The sequence below is a fragment of the Schistocerca americana genome, chromosome 5 (assembly GCF_021461395.2).
Source record: "Schistocerca americana isolate TAMUIC-IGC-003095 chromosome 5, iqSchAmer2.1, whole genome shotgun sequence".
Classification (NCBI taxonomy): Eukaryota; Metazoa; Arthropoda; class Insecta; order Orthoptera; family Acrididae; genus Schistocerca; species Schistocerca americana.
The window spans coordinates 707,014,115-707,038,464 of record NC_060123.1 but is presented as its reverse complement, the minus strand read 5'-3'; the positions used below and the strand labels follow the sequence as shown (position 1 = coordinate 707,038,464).

The window sequence follows — 24,350 nt, the reverse complement described above, 5'->3', positions numbered from 1 at the left end:
AGATGTGATGGGAAAGATGGGTGGGTGCATTGGCAGAGGGCTGCAAGCAAAGAGGGTGGGAGATGAGAATGGGAAGGAGATGTCACGACAGAGGGGCGGAAACTGTTGGATGGTGGGGGTGAGGACAGTACATTACCACACTTTAAGGCTGGGATAATTATGTGAGCGGAAAATATGTCGTAAGGATAACTCCCATCTGTGCAGTTCAGAAAAGCTGGTGGTGGACGAGAGCATCCAGATGGCTCGGGCACTGAATCTGTCATTGCAATCAAGCATGTTACGGTCAGCTGCATGTTGTGCCACAGGGTGGTCTACTTTACACTTGGCCAGTTTGGTGGTGGCCATTCATCCTGCTGGACAGCTGGTTGGTGGTCACACCGATATGAAAGCTGTGTAATGATTGCAGCAGAACCAGTAAATGATACGGCTGCTTTCACAGGTGGCCCGGCCCCTGATGTGGTAGCATAAACCTGTGACAGGACTAGAACAAAAAGTGCTGGGTGGTTGTATTGGGCAGGTCTTGCATCCGTGTCTTCCAAGGGATATGAACCTTGTGGGAAGGTGTTAAGATTGGAAGTAGCATAAGACTGTACTAGGACATTGTGGAGATTGTGTGGGTGACAGACCACCACTTTAGGAGGGTTGGGAAGTATCTTGGGTAGGACGTCCCTCATTTCAGGGTATGATGATAGGTAATCAAAGCCTTGGCAAAGGACATGGTTCAGCTGTTTCAGTCTGGGACAGTACTGAGTGACAAAGGAGACACTCCTTTGTGGCTGGTTCTTGGGGATGGTGAGAGGATTGTGGGTGTGAGCGGAAATGGCACGGGAGATTTCTTTGTGGACTAGGTCTGGGGGATATTGCCTGTTCGTGAAAGCCTTGGCGAGATGATCAGCATACTGTGCAAGGGCATTCTTGTCATTGCAGACACACTGTGCCCCAATGGCCACCCGGAGATGGCATATCTGCAGTGACAAGAACACCCTACTCAGTATGCTGAGAGTCTCAATAAGGCTTTCACACATGCACTATTCCCAAGAACTAGTCTGCAAACAGATCTCCCATGTCATTTTCCCTCACACCCCCAACCCTTCCACTACTCCCAAGACCATCCACAAAGGAGTACCCCTTCATCACTTATCATGCTCTGAAATGAGCAACATCCTACCTGAGATACATCCCAACCCTCCTAAAGTGGTGGTCTGTCGCCCACACAACCTCCACAACATCCTAGTCCAGCCCTATGCTCCTCTGAATCCTAACCCCTTTCCACAAGGATCATATCCCTGTGGAAGACACAGGCGCAAGACCTGCCGAATCCACCTACCCAGCACATCTTATTCCAGTCCTGTCACAGCTTTATCCTACCACATCAGGGGCTGGCCCACCTGTGAAAGCAGCCATGTCATTTACCTATCTCTGCTGCAATCAATGCACAGCTTTTTATATTGGTATGACTACCAACCAGCTGTCCACCTGTATGAATGGCTACTGCCAAACTGGCGAAAAGTAAAGTAGACCACCCTCTGGCATGACATGGAGCTGTACATGACATGTTTGATTTTAATGGCTGCTTCACTACCCGAGCCATCTGGATCATACCCTCCACCACCAGCTTTTCTTAACGGCGCAGATGGGAGTTATCCTTATAACATATTCTCCGCTCCCATAACTATCCCAGCCTTAAAGTGTGGCTACATACTATCCACACACCCTCCACCCAACAGTTTCCACCCCTCTGTCCTATCATCTCCTCCCCATTCCCCATTCTCATTATCCACCTTCTTTGATTGCCACCCTCTGTCAATGCACCATCCATATTTTCTTGTTCCTCTTCTTTCTTCTCCACTTCCCAGCCCCACAACCTCCTTATCCTGTATCTATTGGCATTCTAGTCCATGCAGACTCTGCTCGACAGCATTCGTCTCTCTCCCCACCAGTACATTACTATCCCTTCTCCTTCCCCACCCCCTACAAATTGCTATTTGCATTCCATGTGTTAGTTGTCTTCTGACCCGAGATGCTGAAGCTGGGAGTCATGTGTGCATGAGGTGCGCATGTATGAATGGTGCATGTTTCTCTTTTGCTGATGAAGGCTGTAGCTGAAAGCTTTATGTAAGTGCCTTTTAATTGTGACAGTCTGCAACTTAACATGTCTTCTTTATGGTAAGTAGCAATCTATATTTTGCTACTTTGTTACTACCACATATAATTGCAGACATAGAGAATGAATTTTACTTTGAACTTTGCAGTCATTAAAGCAATAACTGCTGATAGAATTGCTAAAAGGGGAATATTAAGTTGAATAATACTGTGACTCATCCATTGCCAAGAGGATCGTCTACATGCAGATGATGTGACCGCTATAGAAGGATGCCTATTTAATAAGTTTTATGAATTTTTCACAAACTTAAGTTCACTCACATTCTTTCAGGTACGAACAAGGAATCCTACAACTATAATTAAGGAACATTACTCCCTAATGGAAGGGAACATGAATTTTAGATCCACATTATACTGCATGTGTGTGCCTCTTTTCCTAAATATCATTTCATTTTGAACTTGTCTGTTGGCTACTACAGGGGGACCTTTTGCCCAGAATAGTCACTCAGTAATTTAAAACTACCTTCTTATGTAGTCACATCATTATTGAATTATTATTGTACTAAAATGGTGCAAGTGTTCCACAATAACAAATCATAAATGGTTATGAGACACCACAGATTTGTTGAGTTGATATCTATCCAAACGATATTATTTATTACTCGCTTGCTGCTTGTACAGCCCAAACCTTGCTCTGAAGTAGTCCAGCTTCTGTATGTTAGAATGATGGTGGAACAAAACCTTGCACAGTCTATCACCTACATTCAACACCATAGCTACTTCATCTGACAATCTATGACTATGTCCAAAAGAAAAACCATTCAAAAGTACTCTTCTCCCTTATTGCAAAGTTTACAAGCTTCAACCAAAACTTTCTTTCAACTTCTATCAATGGCACCCAGTCATCCATATAATCATCGTCCGCTAGTTTAAATTATACTGAGGCACAACAATATTCCCCTATCCTACACATGCTGCACCTTAATAATTTTGTTTTAATCACAGTGTCAGCAATTTACTGTGTGTCCTGATAACTGTTCACAGGATACTCAAAAAATTCACTTTCAACATTACCCATATTTACTTTATATCCTATTACAAACCAACTACACCACCAGAAGGTGGTATTCTACTGAAAACTTACCTTAACATTCTGTGAAGTATCAGCATTATTTTCTTTGCCATCTAATTGATTAGCCTTCCTTGGTAAAGTTGTCTGGTCCTTTGGCCACACCTACAAATTAAGTCAGTTCCCATTTATTCTGTGACTTGTCACTTATTCAGCTAGTAAACAAATGAACTGAACTTTACATACAATATTCTGACAGTAAACCTAGCAATCTTTCTTACATAGTGCAAACAATGATCTTATGTATGCCTGGGCTCCAACTGAGCTGTGATATTTTATTGGAATTGTGATGATATTTCTACCTGCAGTAAAAGCAGTGGATTCCGATAGGATCAAGTCAGTTTATTTCTACTCAGACATGGATAATATATTATGCATGTAAGGAATAATTACAAATGATGAAAATGGGAACTACCTAACATTCTTTAATGTGTTAGTTGGGAGAATAACAGAACACCCACTCACAGTGTTCACAGAAAATATACACACTGCAACCTCCTCTTTATCTGTAGTGCTCATACACTGTCAGACAGTCCGCCCCTGGTAATTGAGTGGTCAGTGCGATAGAATGTCATATCTAGCAGCTCAGGTTCGATTCCCGGATGGGTCGGAGATTTTCTCTGCTCAGGGACTGGGTATTGTGTTGTCCTTGTCCTCATCATTTCACCCCCGTCGACATGCAAGTCGCCAATGTGGTGTCAACTCAAAAGACTTGCACCAGGCGAACGGTCTACCCGGCGGGAGACCCTAGCCACACAGCATTTACATTTACTGTCAGACAAGAACAACATGACTGCAGGAGTTGACATATTTGTTCCACATAATTTATAAATTAACATCAAACTAGCAATATTGCCTAAATCAACTGCGAGTGTGGAATGGTTCAAGAGCTGGCTCAGTCTCTAGAAAAATCAGTGTGTGCTACAAAAATATAGCATCAGAGGTGTTTCATTCTAATCAATGAAGCCAAACCACTGACTCTGTAATAATAAAGGCTACCTAGCTATCTGAATACTGCACTCTTCCTCATTGTTGGGTCATAAGTGTGGCACGCTATCAGAGGAGCTGAGGAGGTGTACGAGGAACACTGGCACCAAAGAACTGCTGTGCACAGGCTGGAGTATAGTCTTGACATGAGATATAGCAGGACCAGCATCATGGTGCAAGCTCCAAGCTTTCAGAACAATTTAATTAACATGACACTGAAAATATAACAAACAGCAATAAAAGTTTAAATTTAAGCATGACTAGGGGTCTAGCAATTTTTCTACTTAAAATCTTGTTGGACAGCAAATCTTGTTAGGCTTAAAACTACAAGGATTTGCAAGTTTCACAGAATATCAGTGTAGACATCAGGAAACAAGTGGAAAGCAAAGACAGCATAGCAGGCACAGCTGGTCAAACACTTCTATCAACAACAGTGCTCTGACACCGTTACCTCATGGTGTGCTGAGAGTTCGGATAACAAGATTATTCAAAAGAAAATCATATGCAACACATAACAAAGGCAACTAGGCAGTAGTTCTAAAAAAAGTGGATACAGGTCTTGTCTGTACTGGTACAAACATTAATAACAGTTTTTGCTAATAATACAACCTCTGACAATAAAGGTTAGTGAATGAAGTCAGAATGGTCAATTGGGCAACACTGGCGACTTACAATGCTGCACCTGCGAAGCTGCTGGTGTTGACAACCTGCCGCCACCATAGTTCAGTTGAGCATCATGTGTATTCCGTGTTAGACCTGCTGGATGAAGTGCTTGTTTAGTGCATTGGTTCTGAACTGAGAACAGGACAATGAACGGGCAAAGGATCAATTTAAAGTTTTGTTTGAACCTTGGCAAGACACCAGGGGGAGGGGAGGGACGGAATGCTGGTATCTGTTTATGGGGACCAAGCGCTGTTCGTGAAGTGTGTGTACGAGTGGTTCACCCATTTCAAGGAGGCCAGGAAAGTGTTTCTGACAATCCCCGTGACAGACGACCAGCGACCACCATCAGTGGCGAAAACCTTGAGAAAGTGAGGACATTTATCACGAACGACCCTTGATTAACTGTGCGCATGATAGAAGATGAACTACAGATGAACCGTGGATTCAGGTGACAAATCCTTACCCAGGAGTTAGGGAAGAGAAAAATGTGTTGTTGACTTGTGCCACATCACTTGACTGATGATCAGAAGCAGGCACATTTAGAGGCTCCACAGGACTTTGTCGAAATGGTGGATGTGACACCCAATTTCTTGAGCCGTATTGTCACTGAGGATGAAACCTGGTGTCTCCAGTACGACGCTGAAACGAAACGGTAAAGCATGGAATGGCGTTCTCTTACATCATCTCATAGGAAAACTGTCAGAGCCAAAAAATCATGCATCAAAACGATGCTCATCTCCTTTTTTGATAGTCAAGGCATTATCCATGAAGAATTTCTACCTAAGGAAACACAGTTGCACACTGCATGGTATGTTGAAATTTTGGCCCATTTCTTGCAACGTCTATGCAGGGTACAATCCCAGGACGTACAACAATGTTCCGGTTTTTTGTTCATGATAACACTCGCCACACACAGCCAATATCATGAAACAGTTCCTCGCAGAAAATGCGATGGTGCAAGTTGAACATCCACCATACTCGCCGGATCTCAATCCTCCAGACTTCTTCCTATTCCCTTGACTCAAACTCGCTTTGAAAGAAAAGAGATTTGACGGTATTCCTGACATCCAACGAAATATGATGTGGCTTTTGACCACCATCCCAACGGAAGACTTTGTGCAAAGTTTCCAGGACACATATTGCCAAGCTCAGTGGTGCATAGTTGTGGGAGGTGAATATTTCGAAGGACAGTAAGGTAACTGTAGTTCATAGTTCATATACATTAATGTTACAGAACTATTCACCAAACTTTATTGTCACAGTTTGTAGAAAGATAAATAGTATGTCAACACAAACCGGTACTCTCTGTCTGGGATTCAGAGTGGTGTTCTGTTTTTATTGCAAAGATCTCAAACAAAGTCCCATTGACATAAAGCAGTAAATTGAAAATCCATATAATTTTAAAATGAATATAAAAAACATATCTTGTTAATTTCCTTTTACAAATTTACAATAGGCATGTACAACTGATTTTCCAGATAACTAGTCTGGAGTGACAACTATTTGCACGCACAGCAGATTTGTGGAGAGTACAGCTGCAAAATGTAGGCAGTGTGAAAGGCAGAAATGAAACAATCAGAGACCTCTGAACTGTGGCATTACAAGAGAGTTTAATGATGTGTAGTATCAAAACTATCACTTCCCCAGTACAACTTAATTGCTAAGCCAAGAGCTACCCAGTTAGCCAAAAATCATAGCAATTAATGAAACGAGGTATCAAAAACACCAGTTGACCTATACAGGACAAATTAAAATTCCAATACCAAAACAGAAAGTCAAAACAGGCAGCACTGCATGAAATAGAGCATCAAGAAGATAGTTTCGCCTATATAGCTCTACTGAAGAACCCCAATAACAATACATGAAGCCAAGATTGCAGAAATTAATTACAGTTGATATTAATATGGCAAGAAAAATTCTGGGAGAACATGAATAATTTAGGACTAGAAGGGATAACTCACTGAATAATGGAAGGATTGAGTCATTGACAGGGACACAAATGAGAATGAAAACTTCATTAGTGAATGATAAGTCAAAAGTTAATCTAGAGATCACAGATATCAAGATTCTGGAACTACACCAGAATGGTGGTCAACAGTTTTGGTATGTTACTTGCAATTATTTAGTGTTGTATCACTTATCAGAATGTCATTGATGGAGTATTGTAAGTGCTGAAAGGCTGTTAGCTAACTTCATGTAAGTACATGTATAAATGAAGCATACCATCCAGTTTAGAAAGTTCCATTTCACTTATCTGAAACATAAACTGACACTGGAACTTCTTGCCAAATTAAAACTGTTAGCCAGACTGAGAATCGAAGTTGGGAACTTTTGCCTTTTACAAGCAACTGCCCTACTAAACAAACTATCCGAGTCCAATTCTCAACGACTGACAGTGCTGACCATTCTGCTATGTTGTTCCTGCAAAATGTAAATCAACTGGGAAACTAAAGGTGACATGGGCACAGGCAGATGTGTGAGAATGTGCATGTGACTGCAATCGGCTGATAATTTTGTGTCTTACTATAAATTTTATCATTTATCAATTTTTTACTATCCGTGCACATATTTTTACATACTATCATTGTGGTGACAAAACAATTCTGTGATAGGCTGACTGAAAAATCATTTATGTTCACCTGGCCTTGTTGACTAAAAGTCAAGATTTAAAGATTCTTATTAGCTGCATAACAACTGCAACACTCACTGAAAACAGACCTCTAGTCTTATGACAGACAAATATATATTGTCGTACGACATATATCATTATGATCATGTTGACATGAAGCTAGTAATACAAGATAAATAACGGATAGTTAATAGACTGACCATCTAAAAAATTCCGAGACTGATTTTATTCTCAGCACATAAGTGATGTCAGTGCAGTAACTACAGTGGCAGGTTGAACTGTCAGCTGTAAACAACAGATGTTCACTCGTACAATCAGCTGTGAGCACGCAGTGTTAAGCAGTGATCATTCAGCCATATGGTGTCAATGCTGTAGAGTCACACATCACAATGAAACACCCTCTTTAAATCAAGTTTTAAAGATGTTCTCCAGAACGCTTTGAAGAAGACAAAAATTTGTGCAAAATTTGTTCCACAAATCTCGACTCTTAAACACAAAAGAAAAAGACATGTGAACTTATGTATGATGTGACTTGATTTAAATGCAAAATGCGGATGGTTGTTTTCTGGAAAAAAATCATCACAGATGAAGAGACTTGGTGTTATCCACATGAATCTACCACAAAAGGAGAAAGTGCAGAAGTTCACATGAAGGTCAATGCTTTGACAATATAACCGACGTTTGAGCCAATGTGGCGTGCGAGTTGAACATCACAAAGAAGGACTTTCCTGACCATTTCACTTGGTTGTACAAATGTTTTGTGCATTATACTCAAGCGGCGCGAGACTATGTAGAACACCCGTAGCATTAAGACCACCATCTTCACTTTTCTCGACTTTTTATTAATGTAGTCTCATAACTTTTTGGACTGATGGGGTACAACAGAGACAGCAACAGTTATTTTTCAAATTAGTGATTGGCCTATTAATTTTTCTACATTACATTTGGCTCTAGCAGCCACAATATTTTATAACAGTTTAATAATGCAGTTTTTAACATATTCTCTATATCTATCTCAACTCACTCCACATCCCTGTAGGTCCTGTTTCAATGACTTCTATGGAACATGACAGCGCACGCACGCACGCACGCACGCGCGCACACACACACACACACACACACACACACACACACACACACACAAACAATTAATTTGTTAAAAAAAACTTTTAAATCATATAATCACAATATTAGAATACAGGTACCTATATCACTCATATTTTTATTTATTGTTGATGTAAAACATTACAAATGGGAATTCCACTCCTGCTAATGCAAGTGACACTGATGATAGAATAATTAAATATGAAAAATGTGACCAGTTGTTCCATGAGATGAAACAACATAGCACATAAGAAGTAGATTTATTTATTTATTTATTTATTTATTTTTTTTTTTGTCATAAAAAGGAACTTAAAGCACGTAATAACAAAGAGGATAAAATATTTCAGAGATACCATAATTCAATCTTATATCAAGCTCTCAATAAAATGTTTAACATTACTTTGAGCATTCAATGACATGGTAGATGGAAGTAACTGAATCAATAAATGCGTAATGACACTGGTCGGTATTCAGTGCTTCCTAGTTGCTGCCAACTTCAACCAGAGGACAACACTGTGTTAGTACAGTAGATGTACACTTATGAGAGCAGAAAAGTTACACACAGGTAACACCACTGAAATATTATTGCAATTGAGCTTGTTGTCTTCTTAATATTAGAACATTAAAAACTGTGTTGCCTTTTATCTCAAGTTGGTAATGATGAGAAGGCACTCAATACCGATCAATGACAGTTGATTTCTACTTTGCTAGTTGCTCACTTAGCTGAGTGCTTAGGTTGTGTGTATAGTAAGTTATATTCTTCAGAGCTCCACTTCATATCTGGCTCAAAGCCTCAGTCACCCTTCAGATGAATGTGCACAGTAAAAGTTTCATCTATTGTTTTTTTAATAATAATGAAGCATTTTTTTGTCACTTGCCTTATGTGCTTGCATGTGCTTCTTCGCATTTGATTTTTGAGCAAATGCTCTTCCACAGACAACACACTGAAATGGTTTCTCACCAGTGTGGCTTCTGATGTGCTGCTGCAAGTCAAAGTTCTTGGTAAACAACTTCGTGCAGAAATTGCATTTCAACTGTGAAGTGACAAGAAAAATAGTATTTTAGTAACGTATCCTTTAATACCTGTGCTGTACAAGTGCAAAATAAGAACTTATAATCAAAGATTCAGCTCAACATGAGGTAACCCCACATTTATCTGATACGAGTAATGACTACTTCCCTGATACAATAGCTCTGCCTCGTATCAACGATAAATGAGAGAGGAAGAGGAGGGGGAAGATACAGACTGTGGCAATAGTTGTGTACATTTTGTGGTTTTGGCACTCTACACGACTATCATTAGTAACTCTATATTCTGTCAATTTTGATGAGTAGGGATATATCCTTGCGTAATTATTGTCTTCAACCATTCAATTTTGATTTATCAGTATTGTCTAGCCCCCTCTACCACCCCCTCCGTGGGTTGCATGGAACCATTTGATATAAAGCAAACTTGTCATGGAATGAGTCATGGGGATATAATTCACAGAATATTGGTTTGAAAGGCACAGGCAAATCAAGAGAGTTTGGCCAGTACTTATATACACATGTTTAGTAGTTCACACAATGCCCTACATGATCAAAGTTTTATTACCTGGTGATATTTTTATGTTCTTTTACAAGTATTTTTCATGACTTAAATAGGACATTGATCTAAGTGTGGTGAATGTATATAAGCTGCTGGTCAGAAAACTGCAACACTGTGAAGGGTAGCAAATATTGAAATTTTATTCTCCAGTTTTCTCAGTGTGAGTGATTATTGGTGCGCTTTCTGGTGTACAGCCAAGTAGTTAGTACCATTTTATGGATACTATTTTGATGACTCTTCAAATCCCAGTGCATAAAATGGAATCCACAACTTGACTGCACGTCCAAAAGCACACTGTTCATAAAATTTTACATACAGTGTGTACTGTAGTGAGACACAGCTTTCAGTCCCACTGCTATCTTTGCCATCTCAGCGACAAAAGATTAATATTTGTTCATGAAACATTTATGAAACAGATTGCTATGAATTACAATTTATCATCATCTTAATGTTCCTGTGCCTCACTTATCATTATTTGCCATTGTCAGTTATAATCAGGAAAGCATTGGCACGGTGCCCAAGTTTGTAGCATTTATCCATATGTTTAATGAACACAACAGATGCATATAACAGAGACTTTAGTCATCTGTAATACATCTTCCTTCACTATTTACAACGGTCTGCCAACACTGGGGCAACTTTCTGATTCCACAAATCACATGCTTTTGAGGCGAAGAACTAGCTGAACCATGTTCGGCGCACATTTTCATCCGGGAAGTAAGCTCCTTGAAGGCTGTTCGATAGAGAGTAGAAAAGGTGGAAATCTCAGGGTGCAAGATCAGTTGAACAAGGTGGGTGCTGAGTGACTTCGCAGCCCAACCCCCATACATTGTTTTTTGTCAATCTAGCAGAATGTGGGCAGGCATCAGCAAGGAGTAGCATCACTTAACACAATCTTTCTGATCGTCGTTCTTGGATTGCATTTGCAAGACATCTCATTCGTGGACAATAAATTTCAGCAGTGATGGTTACACCTCAGTGAAGCAATTAATATCAAATCACACTGTCGCTTTTTCACCAGATGTGCGACATTATTTTTTGTGGGTGTGTGCAGGTCTTTGTATGGGGAGCTGCTGCTTTGTTTGAGCTGAACCATTCCTTTCTTTACCTTATGTGCGCATAAAGACAGCATTTCTCATCACCAGTAATGATAGAGGACAGGAATGGTTGGTGTTGTTCATGAGACAACTGATGAGAAGTAAGCTGAGAAGCACCTAAGGCCACCCACTGGTTTTTGTGATTTTCGCTTGGAGCGTGTGGTACCCATACATCTGATTTTTTAGCCTCCCCCATTGCATGCAAATGTTGCATGATGGTTGAATGATCACAATTCATCAAATCTGCCAGTTCTTGAGTATACAGACATATATCATTGTGGATTAAGATGTTTAAATTATCTTCATCAGACCCCAAAGGCCTTCCTGAAAGTGAGAGACACAAATGTCAAAATGATCCCTCTTAAAATGAGAAAACCATTTCCTTGCTGTGCTCTGTCCAACGACATTATCCTAACACATGGTGCAAATGTTTCTGGCTGCCTCTTCTGCAGTCACCCCTCTATTGAAGAATATGTCTGCAACGTCCAATTTCTCCACTTGGCACTCCATTTTCTAACATCCACAGCTCTACTCGGTACCTCCAAATGGCAAAATAACAATACATACACCTAGATAGCAAAGGTGAACTGCAAGACAATCCATAAATAAACTCATAGAAAGCTCAGTACCAACATGAAAAACAAAAACACCATGAACATATGGACCAACCTAAGATTTTGTTTCTGTTTCATGTTGAATGAGTGAGTATTGGGGTGACACTGCATCAAACAAACCATCAGGAGTGTACTGTCATCACAACAACTGGTGTGTCAAATTTTGCTGGCAGTGGGTGATCATGAGGAAGTACTGCCATTTTGTTCCTATTCCCTGTGATCATGATTTAAACACTGTATGAAAAATAAGTATTGTAAAGGAATTGTACTAAAAATGTTGTACTAGTTAGTTGCCGCTTATGTCTCATCCTCACAGGTTGCCCGTCATGTGGCTTAACATGGACAAGGAGAGTACACTGCAAAAAGTTATTATTTGTGACAAGTGAAAAGTTATGTTACACAGAAACTTATTTGGCAGATTATCCATTTTTCCAAGAGGGAGGGAGGAGGGAAGGGAGAAAGACAATTATTATATAAACAAGAGGAGATACGGAAAAAGCTTCGCATGTTGGTTGGAGCACATCACTGCATTATAGTCTATTACAGAAATACTTATAGCTTGAAATACTGATGAGGCTTTAAATCATTATAACATTTACAGAGAAGAGGGGGGGGGGGGAGGCAGGTGGAGAGAGGGGTGCATGGACAATGAGGATATACCAGTACTGAATATACTGAAGAGAAGACTATGGCAGACATTGAGTACAAAGTACATTACTGTTATATATATTGGCTATCCTATGTCACCATATCAACTGCCACACTCTACGGATACTTACTATGACAATATTTTCTCTGATTACAACCTGCATCAAATATATAATATGACGTTGTGCTCATGCAGGATCATATAGGAGCATGGTGTATCATAGTATTATAGAGGTATTAACTGGTGCATCTGATACTGCTTCAACAACCTACAATCAATCTGTCAACTTTCAGTCTAACCTAGAACTCGGACTACACAAGAGGCCAGTCTGTCACCACAAAATGTATACCAAAAACTGATAAAGAAGCAAAAGAAAAATTGTCAGCATTCTGTTCTCTTTCTGTTTTTGTAGATATGATGCCACACACCACATCATCATCGTGTTGCAGGACGAAATCTGACATCTGTTTTTAGTAGGCTCAGTTGATACATACTAGGTTTGGAACTTAAACAGTGGAAACTATTTATTCACAACCAATACAAAAGAGTTACATGTTTGCACCTGTTACTGTCCTTTAAAGTGGTCACCAGCATTGTGTAGAACCCGTTGCCAGCACTGTGGAAGGCATAGTATACCTTTAGCAGAGCCTGTTGTGTTGATGGTGTGAATGGAGCAATCTACTGGCTGTCAAATCTCTGGAACAGTTCTAAAGTGAATGCCACAAAGTGGTTCCTTCATCTTCGGAATCAAATCAAAGTCACAAGTTGAGTACTTCCCAGTCCCATCGACTGAACAGAGCAGCCACAGCTTGTGCCATATGTGGTTGCGCATTGTCATGCAAAATGATGGGTGGGTTGCGCAGAAAGTGTCACCGCCTCTTTCGCAAAGCTGGTCGCAGGTGATGCTCCAAAAACAAACAATAATACTGTGAACTGATGGTCTGCCGTGGAGGAACATAATGCATTAGGATAACACCATCACAGTTGTACACGAGAATCACCATAACTTTAGACCGCTCCATTCGCACCATCAACAGAACAGGCTCTGCTAACAGTATACTACACCTTCCACATTGCTGGCAATGGGTTCTACACAATGCTGGTGACTACTTTGAAGGACAGTAACAGGTGCAAACATGTAACTCTTTTGTATCGGTTGTGAATAAAGAGTTGCCACTATTTAAGTTCCATCCCTCGTATATAGTATAGTAGAAAAAACACATGATTTAAATTTGTACATTACCTTGGGGTATACCCTATGCCAAGATTAGTATATAGATCTGACAAGTCAGGTAGCAAGAATGGCTGTGCAGAAACTGAGCTCAGGTGACAGATGCAGGTGCGTTACCCCGTGCTGTTTCCACTCTAAATCAGAGTCCAGAGTCATCAATCACAGTGGCTGGCCAGTAGTGGCAGGAAAGTGTCTTGGCAATTCATGACCACATGTTTTCAATGGGTGAAAGATTTGGAGACTATGCTGGGCAGAGCAACAGTCAAATACCTTTCTGTACTGAGGTAGGTCAGGACAGCATTGGCAAAACACAATTGTGCGTTATTTTATTGGAAAATAGGACACAGTCCCCAGCTTAAATACATAAGAAATTTTACATTTGCTGACCAAATTACTACCTTTGTGAATTTAAGTTGATCCTGTTATGTACCCAATGGCATTCAATGCCATCACACCAAGTGTTCGACCTGCTGACAACAACGAATGAAATCTGTCATGTTTGTTGACAGGCCGGTGGGCTATGGAGCTTGGCCCATACCTGGGATGAAGAGGCATACATTCCCAATGTTCCTTGGTTGGTTGGCTGATTTGGAAGAGGCGACCAAACTGTGAGGGCATTGGTCCATCGGATCATGGAAGGATGAGGAAGGAAGTTGGTCGTGCCCTTTCATGTGGACCATTCCAGCATTTACCAGAAGCGATTTAGGGAAATCACAGGAAACCTAAATCACGATGGTCAGATGTGGGTTTTAACTGTCGTCCTCCCAAATACAAGTACAGTGTGCTAACCACTCCACCACCCTGCTCGGTAACATTCCTTCTTACAGTGTTTAATTACATAGTGTGCCTTTGCCCAGAGCCTCTTAAAACTGATGATGGTGGCAGTCTGTAAAGAATGCTGATCTTCATCCGCCCCAGAAAGCTGTTCAGTCCATCCTGGTACTGAACATCAGTGAAATGGACACATAGAAAGGGGGATAGCAGTTCCGGCTGGACGAGATATACAGCTGGAGAAGATGTGTTTTACAAACACACAGTATAATGTCTGACAAGAGAGGGGACAAAGTTGGTGGCAGAGGTTTGTAACTGCCAGCTGAACCTTCAGTCCCTCTGCTATCTTTGCCATCTCAGCAACAAAAGATTAATATTTGTGTATGAAACATTTATGAAACAGATCACTATGAATTACAATTTATCATTATTTTAATGTTTCTGTGCCTCACTTATCATTATTCCCCATAGTCAGTTATAATCAGGAAATCATTGGCATGGTGCCTAAGTTTGTAGCATTTATCCATATGTTTAATGAACACAACAGATGCGTATAACAGAGACTTTAGTCATCAGTAATACATTCTCCTTCACTATTTACAACAGTCTGTCAACACTGGAGCAACTTCCTGATTCCACAAATCACGTGCTGTTAAGCTGTGACAAGCTAGTGACAGAATAATTGCGAAGGGATCACTTCCATAAAGATAGACATATAGTGTTGTTTGTGGTGAGGTAACAAGACTAGAGAAGAAACTGTAAGGTCAATTCCACTACAGGTGCCATGGGTGGTATTAAAATGGATAGGGATGCTATTATTGATGAGAGATACATTAAGAATGGAAACAAGTAGGTGACTCAGAAGGCATCTCCCAGACGATGTGTTTCTCTCCCACAGGGGATGGCAAACATTTAAATATCCAAGTAGGGAAAGGGGGAGAAAATGTAGTTGTCAGATTTACATGGCAATCTCAAGGTTCTTAAGTACTCTGTCTGGGGGCCAAACAAATGTCACAAAAGGAGATCAATTGGGTCGTTCGTACTCTCACTGCCGTTGCTTCCAAAAGGGTATGAAGGGTTATCCAGTCACTAAAAATGCTGCTTGTCTGGTCAAGTGCAGGACGTTGAGGTGCACATAGATGGTGCTACAGAAACTATTAGAGGGGAGGCTCTATCTACCCCATGGGCTAAATTGCTTGCATGACTACTGGCAGTCAACAGTGAGCGAATCCAGGGAGTAAACACTCGAGATACTGCCAAAGGACTAGTAAAAGTAGTGACAAACATCGATAGCATGATCATGGGATCTAAATAATGATATTTTTTCCAAGTTTCAAAATACAAAAGGAGACTTTAAGCTCTTCGATTTTACATTACTTAATTAAAATAGCACACACGAGAGATTGGATTGTGCAATCATCTCTGCAAATGACACAGAAAAGTGGCTGCTCTCACAGGACGTTTTCACAAAGCAGTCAGCCAGTCATCACAAGCAAGATTGTTTGTACAACATGAAGACATGTACCTGAAGTGTTGGCACATAAAACTCCACACTGAGGGTGGAAAATACAGTTTCATACACCACAGCAGGCCACAATTTTGATTTTCTGAGGAAGTAAATCCCACTCGTAAGCAAGGATGAATGCTCCAGTGTTAAACTTGTTGTCTAGTGGGCCTCAATGCACACAATACATGAAACAGACACCTCACTTCACAAAGTTTATGCATAATTTGTCATCCGTCTACAGGGTTAAGTTCCTTTGAATAATTAAACTATGCACCTTATTCAGACTTTGTGAGATGTCACAGTGGCTAGTATGTCACCAAGGTGTTCCTCCTCCTCTTTTTATTTCATTTTATTTACTTATTTATTTATTATTTTTTTGTGCAAGATAGAAACACAGGACTATGGAGGATTTGCTGTTTTAATTAAGAGAGAACAACTTCATAATATACCAAGGGAAAAGATTTTTCCAAATACATTTTTGATAACCCATATGAAAACATCAGCTGAGCAGATACAATGGACCATCAATCAGTGCAAACCTGGAACTGAGAGAAGCAGGTTTCTGCAGTTTGTTTGATTTTACTTTCCTCCCATAACATGCTGAAGGAGGGAAAGTTTTTGGGGTTGTAATGGTCTGCATTAATGCAACCAATTATGTCTGAAGAGTCTGTCAGATCCTCATTGCTACCAGTTGATAACTTTGGTCTTTTCACTGTGTGAGACACCTAATACAGTACTGCCTGCTCTGTGAGCACAGTTCCTATGGCTGCCAACTGGCCATAGTAGGGTCACATGGTTCAATGAGCGTTGTCCAGCATCCTGATACCCCATAATGCACAGATGCCTACTGCTCGGTATGGCTCAGGTAACAACAATGTGTTTCCTACATAGTCACGGGGCTACCAACATATAGGTACCCGTGACCCACTATGTGGACAGGCTACTGTGCTGGGTATCTGACAACCTCTCCTGCAAAGCCTGCACTTCTGTAAAAAAAACTCTGAAAACATGGAGGTCAAACCCCAATTTGAAGAACAAACTTAAATAAACCAAATTCAATGGCATAAATTAAACATACAAACTGAATAATACCATAAACAATGTCCCACAAACAGGCTATGTTGTCCTACAGGCAGAGTATGAGAAAATATATTCTCACAGTGCAAGAAAGCAGCACAGGAAAGGAAGAAGTACTGCAGTGGTTCAGGACCCGACGCTCACCATGGGGATACCCATAATATTTTATAAATATTAACTACAATTACTGTAAATTAAAAGTTATATAAAATGAAAAAATGTATACTATCCCTTACATTCTTTTTTGTTAATTGTTATACGGCATACTTCAGTACAGTTTTAAAATTTTAGAGTGAAGTGTGCTTAATTGGCACTCAATTAATTCACTTTAACAATAATTTAATAAACCAGCTTGCAAACCAAATGCAGTTGGGATACAGTCAGTCGACAATACAAATAGCATTAAAATAAAAACTCCCTTTGGAATACCATCACAAAAAATTCCAATTCTGAAACTTACAAAATTTAAGAAAGTTTTGGTTTAGGGAACTTAAGCACTTTAATGAATTTGGTCAAGCCTACAATAAGCCTACATTAAACTGAATAATATGACATAAATTTCAGATCGGTATTAAAATACTTTTTGAGATATGACCATTTTAAGACTTTGAAATCTCACAAAAATGGCGCAATTTTGGGATCTTTAAAAATTAATAACAAAAAAATGAAATGTCAAAAAAATATATTGTATTTCATTTTGTTGGGTAGAATGAAATTACAAAGAATTACAAAATTTTAAACTGTTAAGGTCCCATTTTTTTTTAATTGGTCGACTTCACATGGAATGACCCAAAAACAAAATGTGAAATGCACTGCTGATAATTTGTGAGATGACTGCTCACAGAAGACCAAATAAAAAAATTTCATCAGTATGTGCCAAGATCCACTGCATGACTTGCAAAATGACCCACAAAAACATAATTACTTAAGTGGAACAAATTTTGAACCCACACTTTCACTGGATGTTTTGAGGTGATTTTATACATATGTGGACATAAGTGCCCAGGCATGTGGGTGAGTGAGAAACGCTGCTGCACCATGACAATGCATCTCAATGTTTACATCTGAAAGGAAACAGCTAGTACTGGTCACATACATACGTTCATTTTGGGTACAATTTGTGACATCTTTTTTTGTGGACATAAAGAAAATCACAGATTATTTAACTAAAGGTTACTTGTAAAGTTGACACTTTATGAAATAAGTCAAACCTAATCAAACATAGTTAAGGGAAGACAGGCATGATCCATCTTCCCTATGCCGGCAATGCAAATTTCCGAGGTATTCAGGTAATGTTTCTGAACAAACTATTAAACATAGAACCTTGAAAATTTGTACGCATATTTTCAGTAACAATTGTTTTAATCTAGTGCAAATTCAGGCACATCAACTTTGTAGGGACCGTTTGACATTTTTTCGAACATTTGGTTTCTTTTTCTTTCTTTCTTTCTTTCTTTCTTTTTTTATAAAATTTATAATTGTTTTTGTCCTACCTCAAAAGAAATACACGCACAATGCCAAATGAGCATGTGTTTGTTCATTTGTTGTCTTGGAACAACTGCACAAAATTTCAACATTCTGTGAGAAACCATCCAGGAAATAATGGTACCTACAGGATAAAAAAGCTAGTTTTGAGAAAACTTGGTTTAAAGTTTTATTTGTATATTATTTACAAATTTTTGTTACAGTACATACAATTAATATTTTCCTGCAACATATTCAGCATCATCTGAATTGTAAGCATCCTCCCTTCTTTTATTCTTGGCTCTTCTATTCTCTCCTCTTTTGTGCAACTGAGAGCAGCTATGTCTGCTTTACGAATTCTTGAAAAATCAATATTACGCAATGCCAGTCTAGTGTTTGCACCTGCATTTACTCCAAGTCTCCCCAGTACCTCAATTTTTCTTGATGTTCCATCATTAAAACACAAAACAGCATCTAATACCCCAAATTTTAATGTTTCATAGTGTACAAAGACTGTTTTTGGTAGGCGATTCCAAATTACTGAGTTCAAACTTTCTTTCAAAATTTGAGTTTTTCCTTGTAAGCACTTCTTGAGTAGATCAGTAGTAGCCAAGTCCCTTAATTAGGGTTTATTGTACTAATAACTGCTAGAGCTACTGAGTGTTTGTGTTTATAATGTTCACCAGAACATAATGCCCGATTTTATTTGCATCAAGTTGCAGGACCTTTTGGGCAAAGGCTGTGTTGTGGGTCTTCATCACTTGATACTTTATGGAATAATATTGCCCATACAGCTCTTATATTTTCCAAATTATCACAGTTCCTTCTTATGGCTAACCCATAGTAAACTTGCATCTTGTTTATTTCACAGTTTGTAAGATGTTCCTTTCCTCTAAGTCTCTTTTTTTTTTTTTTTAAGAAGCTTTCTCAGCCTTGAGCCAAATCTTTTCTGAACATGTCCTATGCATTCTAGTTTCGTAATCTGAATGTCAGGGCCATACGGCTTCTCCTCACAGATTTTTGCGAAGGCTTTGCTGTCGCTATCACCAAGATATTTCGTGTACATGACACCTCTTGCACTGAGAGAGCACAGCATGGTATGGTACTTCGACGACCAATCCACCTGTCATGAAATATGCTATTCAATATCACTTCAACCTCACGCGAGCTATGTGCCCGTCATCCATCATGTTGAGGTACATCGTCATTCTGTCATGCAGTGAAACATCTTGTAGTAACATCAGTAGAACATTACATAGGAAATCAGCATACATTGCACCATTTAGATTGCAATTGATAAAATGGGGGCCGATTATCCTTCCTCCCATAATGCCCCACCACATATTAACCCATCAAGGTTGGTGATGTTCCACTTGTCGCAGCCATCATGGATTTTCTGTTGCCCAATAATGCATATTGTGCCAGTTTACGTTACCGCTGTTGGTGAATGACGCTTTGTCGCTAAACAGAACGCATGCAAAAAATCTGTCATCGTCCCGTAATTTCTCTTGTGCCCAGTGGCACAACTGTACACAAAGTTCAAAGTCATCGCCATGCAATTCCTGGTGCATAGAAATATGGTGAGGGTGCAGTCAATGTTTATGTAGCATTCTTATCACAGACATTTTTGAGATTCCAGATTCTCACGCAATTTGTCTGCTACTGATGTGCGGATTAGCTGCGACAGCAGATAAAACACCTACTTGGGCATCAGCATTTGTTGCAGGTCTTGGTTGATGTTTCACATGTGGCTGAACACTTCCTGATTCCTTAAATAACATAACTATCTGGCGATCGGTCCGGACACTTGGATGATGTCGTCCAGGATACCGAGCAGCATACATAGAACATGCCCATTGGGCATTTTGATCACAATAGCCATACATCAACACGACAGCGACGTTTTCCGCAATTGGTAAATGGTCCATTTTAACACAGGTAATGTATCATGAAGCAAATACCGCCTGCACTGGCAGAATGTTTCGTGATACCACGTACTTATACGTTTGTGAATATTACAGCACCATCTATCACAAAGTGAAAAAAGTGGTCCAACTAAAACATTCATATTTCTGTATTTACTACACAAATATGTATTAAAAAAAAAAACACAGTTGATACCCGTTTGACCTATGGCAGCGCCATCTAGCGGGCCAACCATAGTGCCGTCTGGTTTCCCCCTTCAAGCTAGACAAGTTTTGTTCTTGGCAGTTTTTTTGTTTGATGCTTATTTTGTGAGATGCATTCCACGTGGGAAAAATATATCTAAAAACAAAGATAATGTGATTTACCAAACGAAAGTGCTGGCACGTCGATAGACACACAAACAAACACAAATATACACACAAAATTCTAGCTTTCGCAACCAACGGTTGCTTCGTCAGGAAAGAGGGAAGGAGAGGGAAAGACAAAAGGATGTGGGTTTTAAAGGAGAGGGTAAGGAGTCATTCCAATCCCAGGAGCGGAAAGACTTACCTTAGGGGGCAAAAAGGACAGGAATAGACTCGCTCACACACACATATCCATCCACAAATATATATACAGACACAAGCCAAGAGATACATTCTGTGGGGGCTTGGTAACCAGCTACAATGGGGCGGCCGGGATGATTGGGTTTGTGAATTTTAGGAAGAAGGTAGAAGGTAGGGGTGCGGGGTGTCGGTGGGGTCAGGAGGTTGATGGAGTCAGGTGAAAGGTTTTGTAGGTGGCCAAAGGTTCTGAGGATTCCTTCAAGCTCCGCCTGGACATCAGGAATGGGATTACCTTGGCAAACTTTGTATGTGGTGTTGTCTGAAAGCGGACGCAGTCCCTCAGCCACATACTCCTGACGATCAAGTACCACGGTCGTGGAACCCTTGTCCGCCGGAAGAATGACAATGGATCGGTCAGCCTTCAGATCACGGATAGCCTGGGCTTCAGCAGTGGTGATGTTGGGAGTAGGATTAAGGTTTTTTAAGAAGGATTGAGAGGCAAGGCTGGAAGTCAGAAATTCCTGGAAGGTTTGGAGAGGGTGATTTTGAGGAAGAGGAGGTGGGTCCCGCTGTGACGGAGGACGGAACTGTTCCAGGCAGGGTTCAATTTGGATAGTGTCTTGGGGAGTTGGATCATTAGGAGTAGGATTAGGATCATTTTTCTTCGTGGCAAAGTGATATTTCCAGCAGAGAGTATGAGTGTAGGACAGTAAATCTTTGATGAGGGCTGTTTGGTTGAATCTGGGAGTGGGGCTGAAGGTGAGGCCTTTGGATAGGACAGAGGTTTCGGATTGGGAGAGAGGTTTGGAGGAAAGGTTAACTACTGAATTAGGGTGTTGTGGTTCCAGATTATGTTGACTGGAATTTTGAGGTTTTGGAGGGAGTGGAGCTGGAAGTGGGAGACTGAGTAGATGGGAGAGACTGGGTTTGTGTGCAATGAGAGGTGGTTGACGTTTGCTGGAAAGGTTGTGAAGGGTGAGTGAGTTGCCTTTCCGGAGGTGGGAAACCAGGAGATTGGATAGTTTTTTGAGGTGAAGGGTGGCATGCTGTTCTAATTTGCGGTTGGCCTGTAGGAGGATGCTCTGAATAGCCAGTGTGGATGTGGGAGAGGAATGATTGAGGACTTTTATTAGGGATAGGAGTTGACGGGTGTATTCATTGGCTGAGTTGATGTGTAGGTGAAGGATTAGGTGGGTGAGGGCAATGGATTGTTCAGTTTGGAACTGGTATAGGGACTGATGGAAAGAAGGGTTGCAGCCAGAGATGGGAACTTTAAGTGTGAGGCCTTTGGGGGTTATACCAAATGACAGACAAGCCTGAGAAAATAAAATATGCGAGCGTAATCTGGCTAGGGTGAAGGCATGTTTGCGGAGGGAATGTAAATAAAACTTAATGGGGTCGTTGTGGGGGTGTTGTGAGGGTGACATGGTATTAGAAGGTGGAAAGTGTAACATGAGGTTGAAATGAAAATGAAAGACAAAAATATATGGGGAGAGATAAGGGTGAACTAGAAAGTAACTGGAGATCTGGTATGAAAAAAGGCGAAAAAGTGTTGGTTAAGTTGATCCTGTGGTGAACCTGGGTTGGTAGACAGCGATGTGCATGAAGGTTAGGTGGTTGTGTTGCCGCTGAAACACGTTAAAGGACAGAGAAATTCGGGAAAATTTCGAAAAAACGTGTAAATGTATTAAAAGGAGTGGTGTTAATGCATTGTGTAGAGGCAAAGAAGTTGTTGAAAGACAGGTGAGTTATGAGTGGCGGCAACTTGAAATTAGCGGAGATTGAGGCCTGGCGGATAACGAGAAGAGAGGATATACTGAAGGGCAAGTTCCCATCTCCGGAGTTCGGATAGGTTGGTGTTGGTGGGAAGTATCCAGATAACCCGGACGGTGTAACACTGTGCCAAGATGTGCTGGCTGTGCACCAAGGCATGTTTAGCCACAGGGTGATCCTCAACACTTCCGCCTCGACTAACATCTCTGCCCAAACTCTTTGTCTTTAAAAATGTCTGCTTGTGTCTGTATGTGTGGATGGATATGTGTGTGTGTGCGAATGTATACCTGTCCTTTTTCCCCCCTAAGGTAAGTCTTTCCGCTCCCGGGATTGGAATGACTCCTTACCCTCTCCCTTAAAACCCACTTCCTTTCGTCTTTCCCTCTCCTTCCCTCTTTCCTGATGAGGCAACAGTTTGTTGCGAAAGCTTGAATTTTGTGTGTATGTTTGTGTGTCTATCGACCTGCCAGCGCTTTCGCTTTCGTTCGGTAAGGATATATATATATATATATATATATATATATATATATATATATATATATATTTTTTCAACCAAACAGCCCTCGTCAAAGATTTACTGTCCTACACTCGTACTCTCTGCTGGAAGTATCACTTTGCCACGAAGAAAAATGATCCTAATCCTACCCCTAATGATCCAACTCCCCAAGACACTATTCAAATTGAACCCTGCCTGGAACAGTTCCGTCCTCCGTCACAGCGGGACCCACCTCCTCTTCCTCAAAATCACCCTCTCCAAACCTTCCAGGAATTTCTGACTTCCAGCCTTGCCTCTCAATCCTTCTTAAAAAACCTTAATCCTACTCCCAACATCACCACTGCTGAAGCCCAGGCTATCCGTGATCTGAAGGCTGACCGGTCCATCATCATTCTTCCGGCGGACAAGGGTTCCACGACTGTGGTACTTGATCGTCGGGAGTATGTGGCTGAGGGACTGCGTCAGCTTTCAGACAACACCACATACAAAGTTTGCCAAGGTAATCCCATTCCTGATGTCCAGGCGGAGCTTCAGGGAATCCTCAGAACCTTAGGCCCCCTACAAAACCTTTCACCTGACTCCATCAACCTCCTGACCCCACCGACACCCCGCACCCCTACCTTCTACCTTCTTCCTAAAATTCACAAACCCAATCATCCTGGCCGTCCCATTGTAGCTGGTTACCAAGCCCCCACAGAACGTATCTCTGCCTACGTAGATCAACACCTTCAACCCATTACGTGCAGTCTCCCATCCTTCATCAAAGACACCAACCACTTTCTCGAACGCCTGGAATCCTTACCCAATCCGTTACCCCCAGAAACCATCCTTGTAACCATTGATGCCACTTCCTTATACACAAATATCCCGCACGTCCAGGGCCTCGCTGCGATGGAGCACTTCCTTTCACCCCGATCACCTGCCACCCTACCTAAAACCTCTTTCCTCATTACCTTAGCCAGCTTCATCCTGACCCACAACTTCTTCACTTTTGAAG

General features: G+C 40.8%; 1 protein-coding gene across 1 annotated transcript in view; it reads right to left on the bottom strand.

Annotated features, from left to right (window-relative positions):
- The window catches only part of LOC124615910 (zinc finger protein 442-like), a 363,598-nt gene that overhangs the window by 139,189 nt on the left and 200,059 nt on the right, over positions 1-24,350 (bottom strand). Inside the window, exons 9-10 of the mRNA XM_047144088.1 lie at positions 9,494-9,649; positions 3,248-3,337 (exon numbers count right to left, since the gene is read on the bottom strand). Of these exons, the coding sequence (XP_047000044.1) occupies positions 3,248-3,337; positions 9,494-9,649 (246 nt within the window). The remainder of the gene's footprint in view (positions 1-3,247; positions 3,338-9,493; positions 9,650-24,350) is intronic.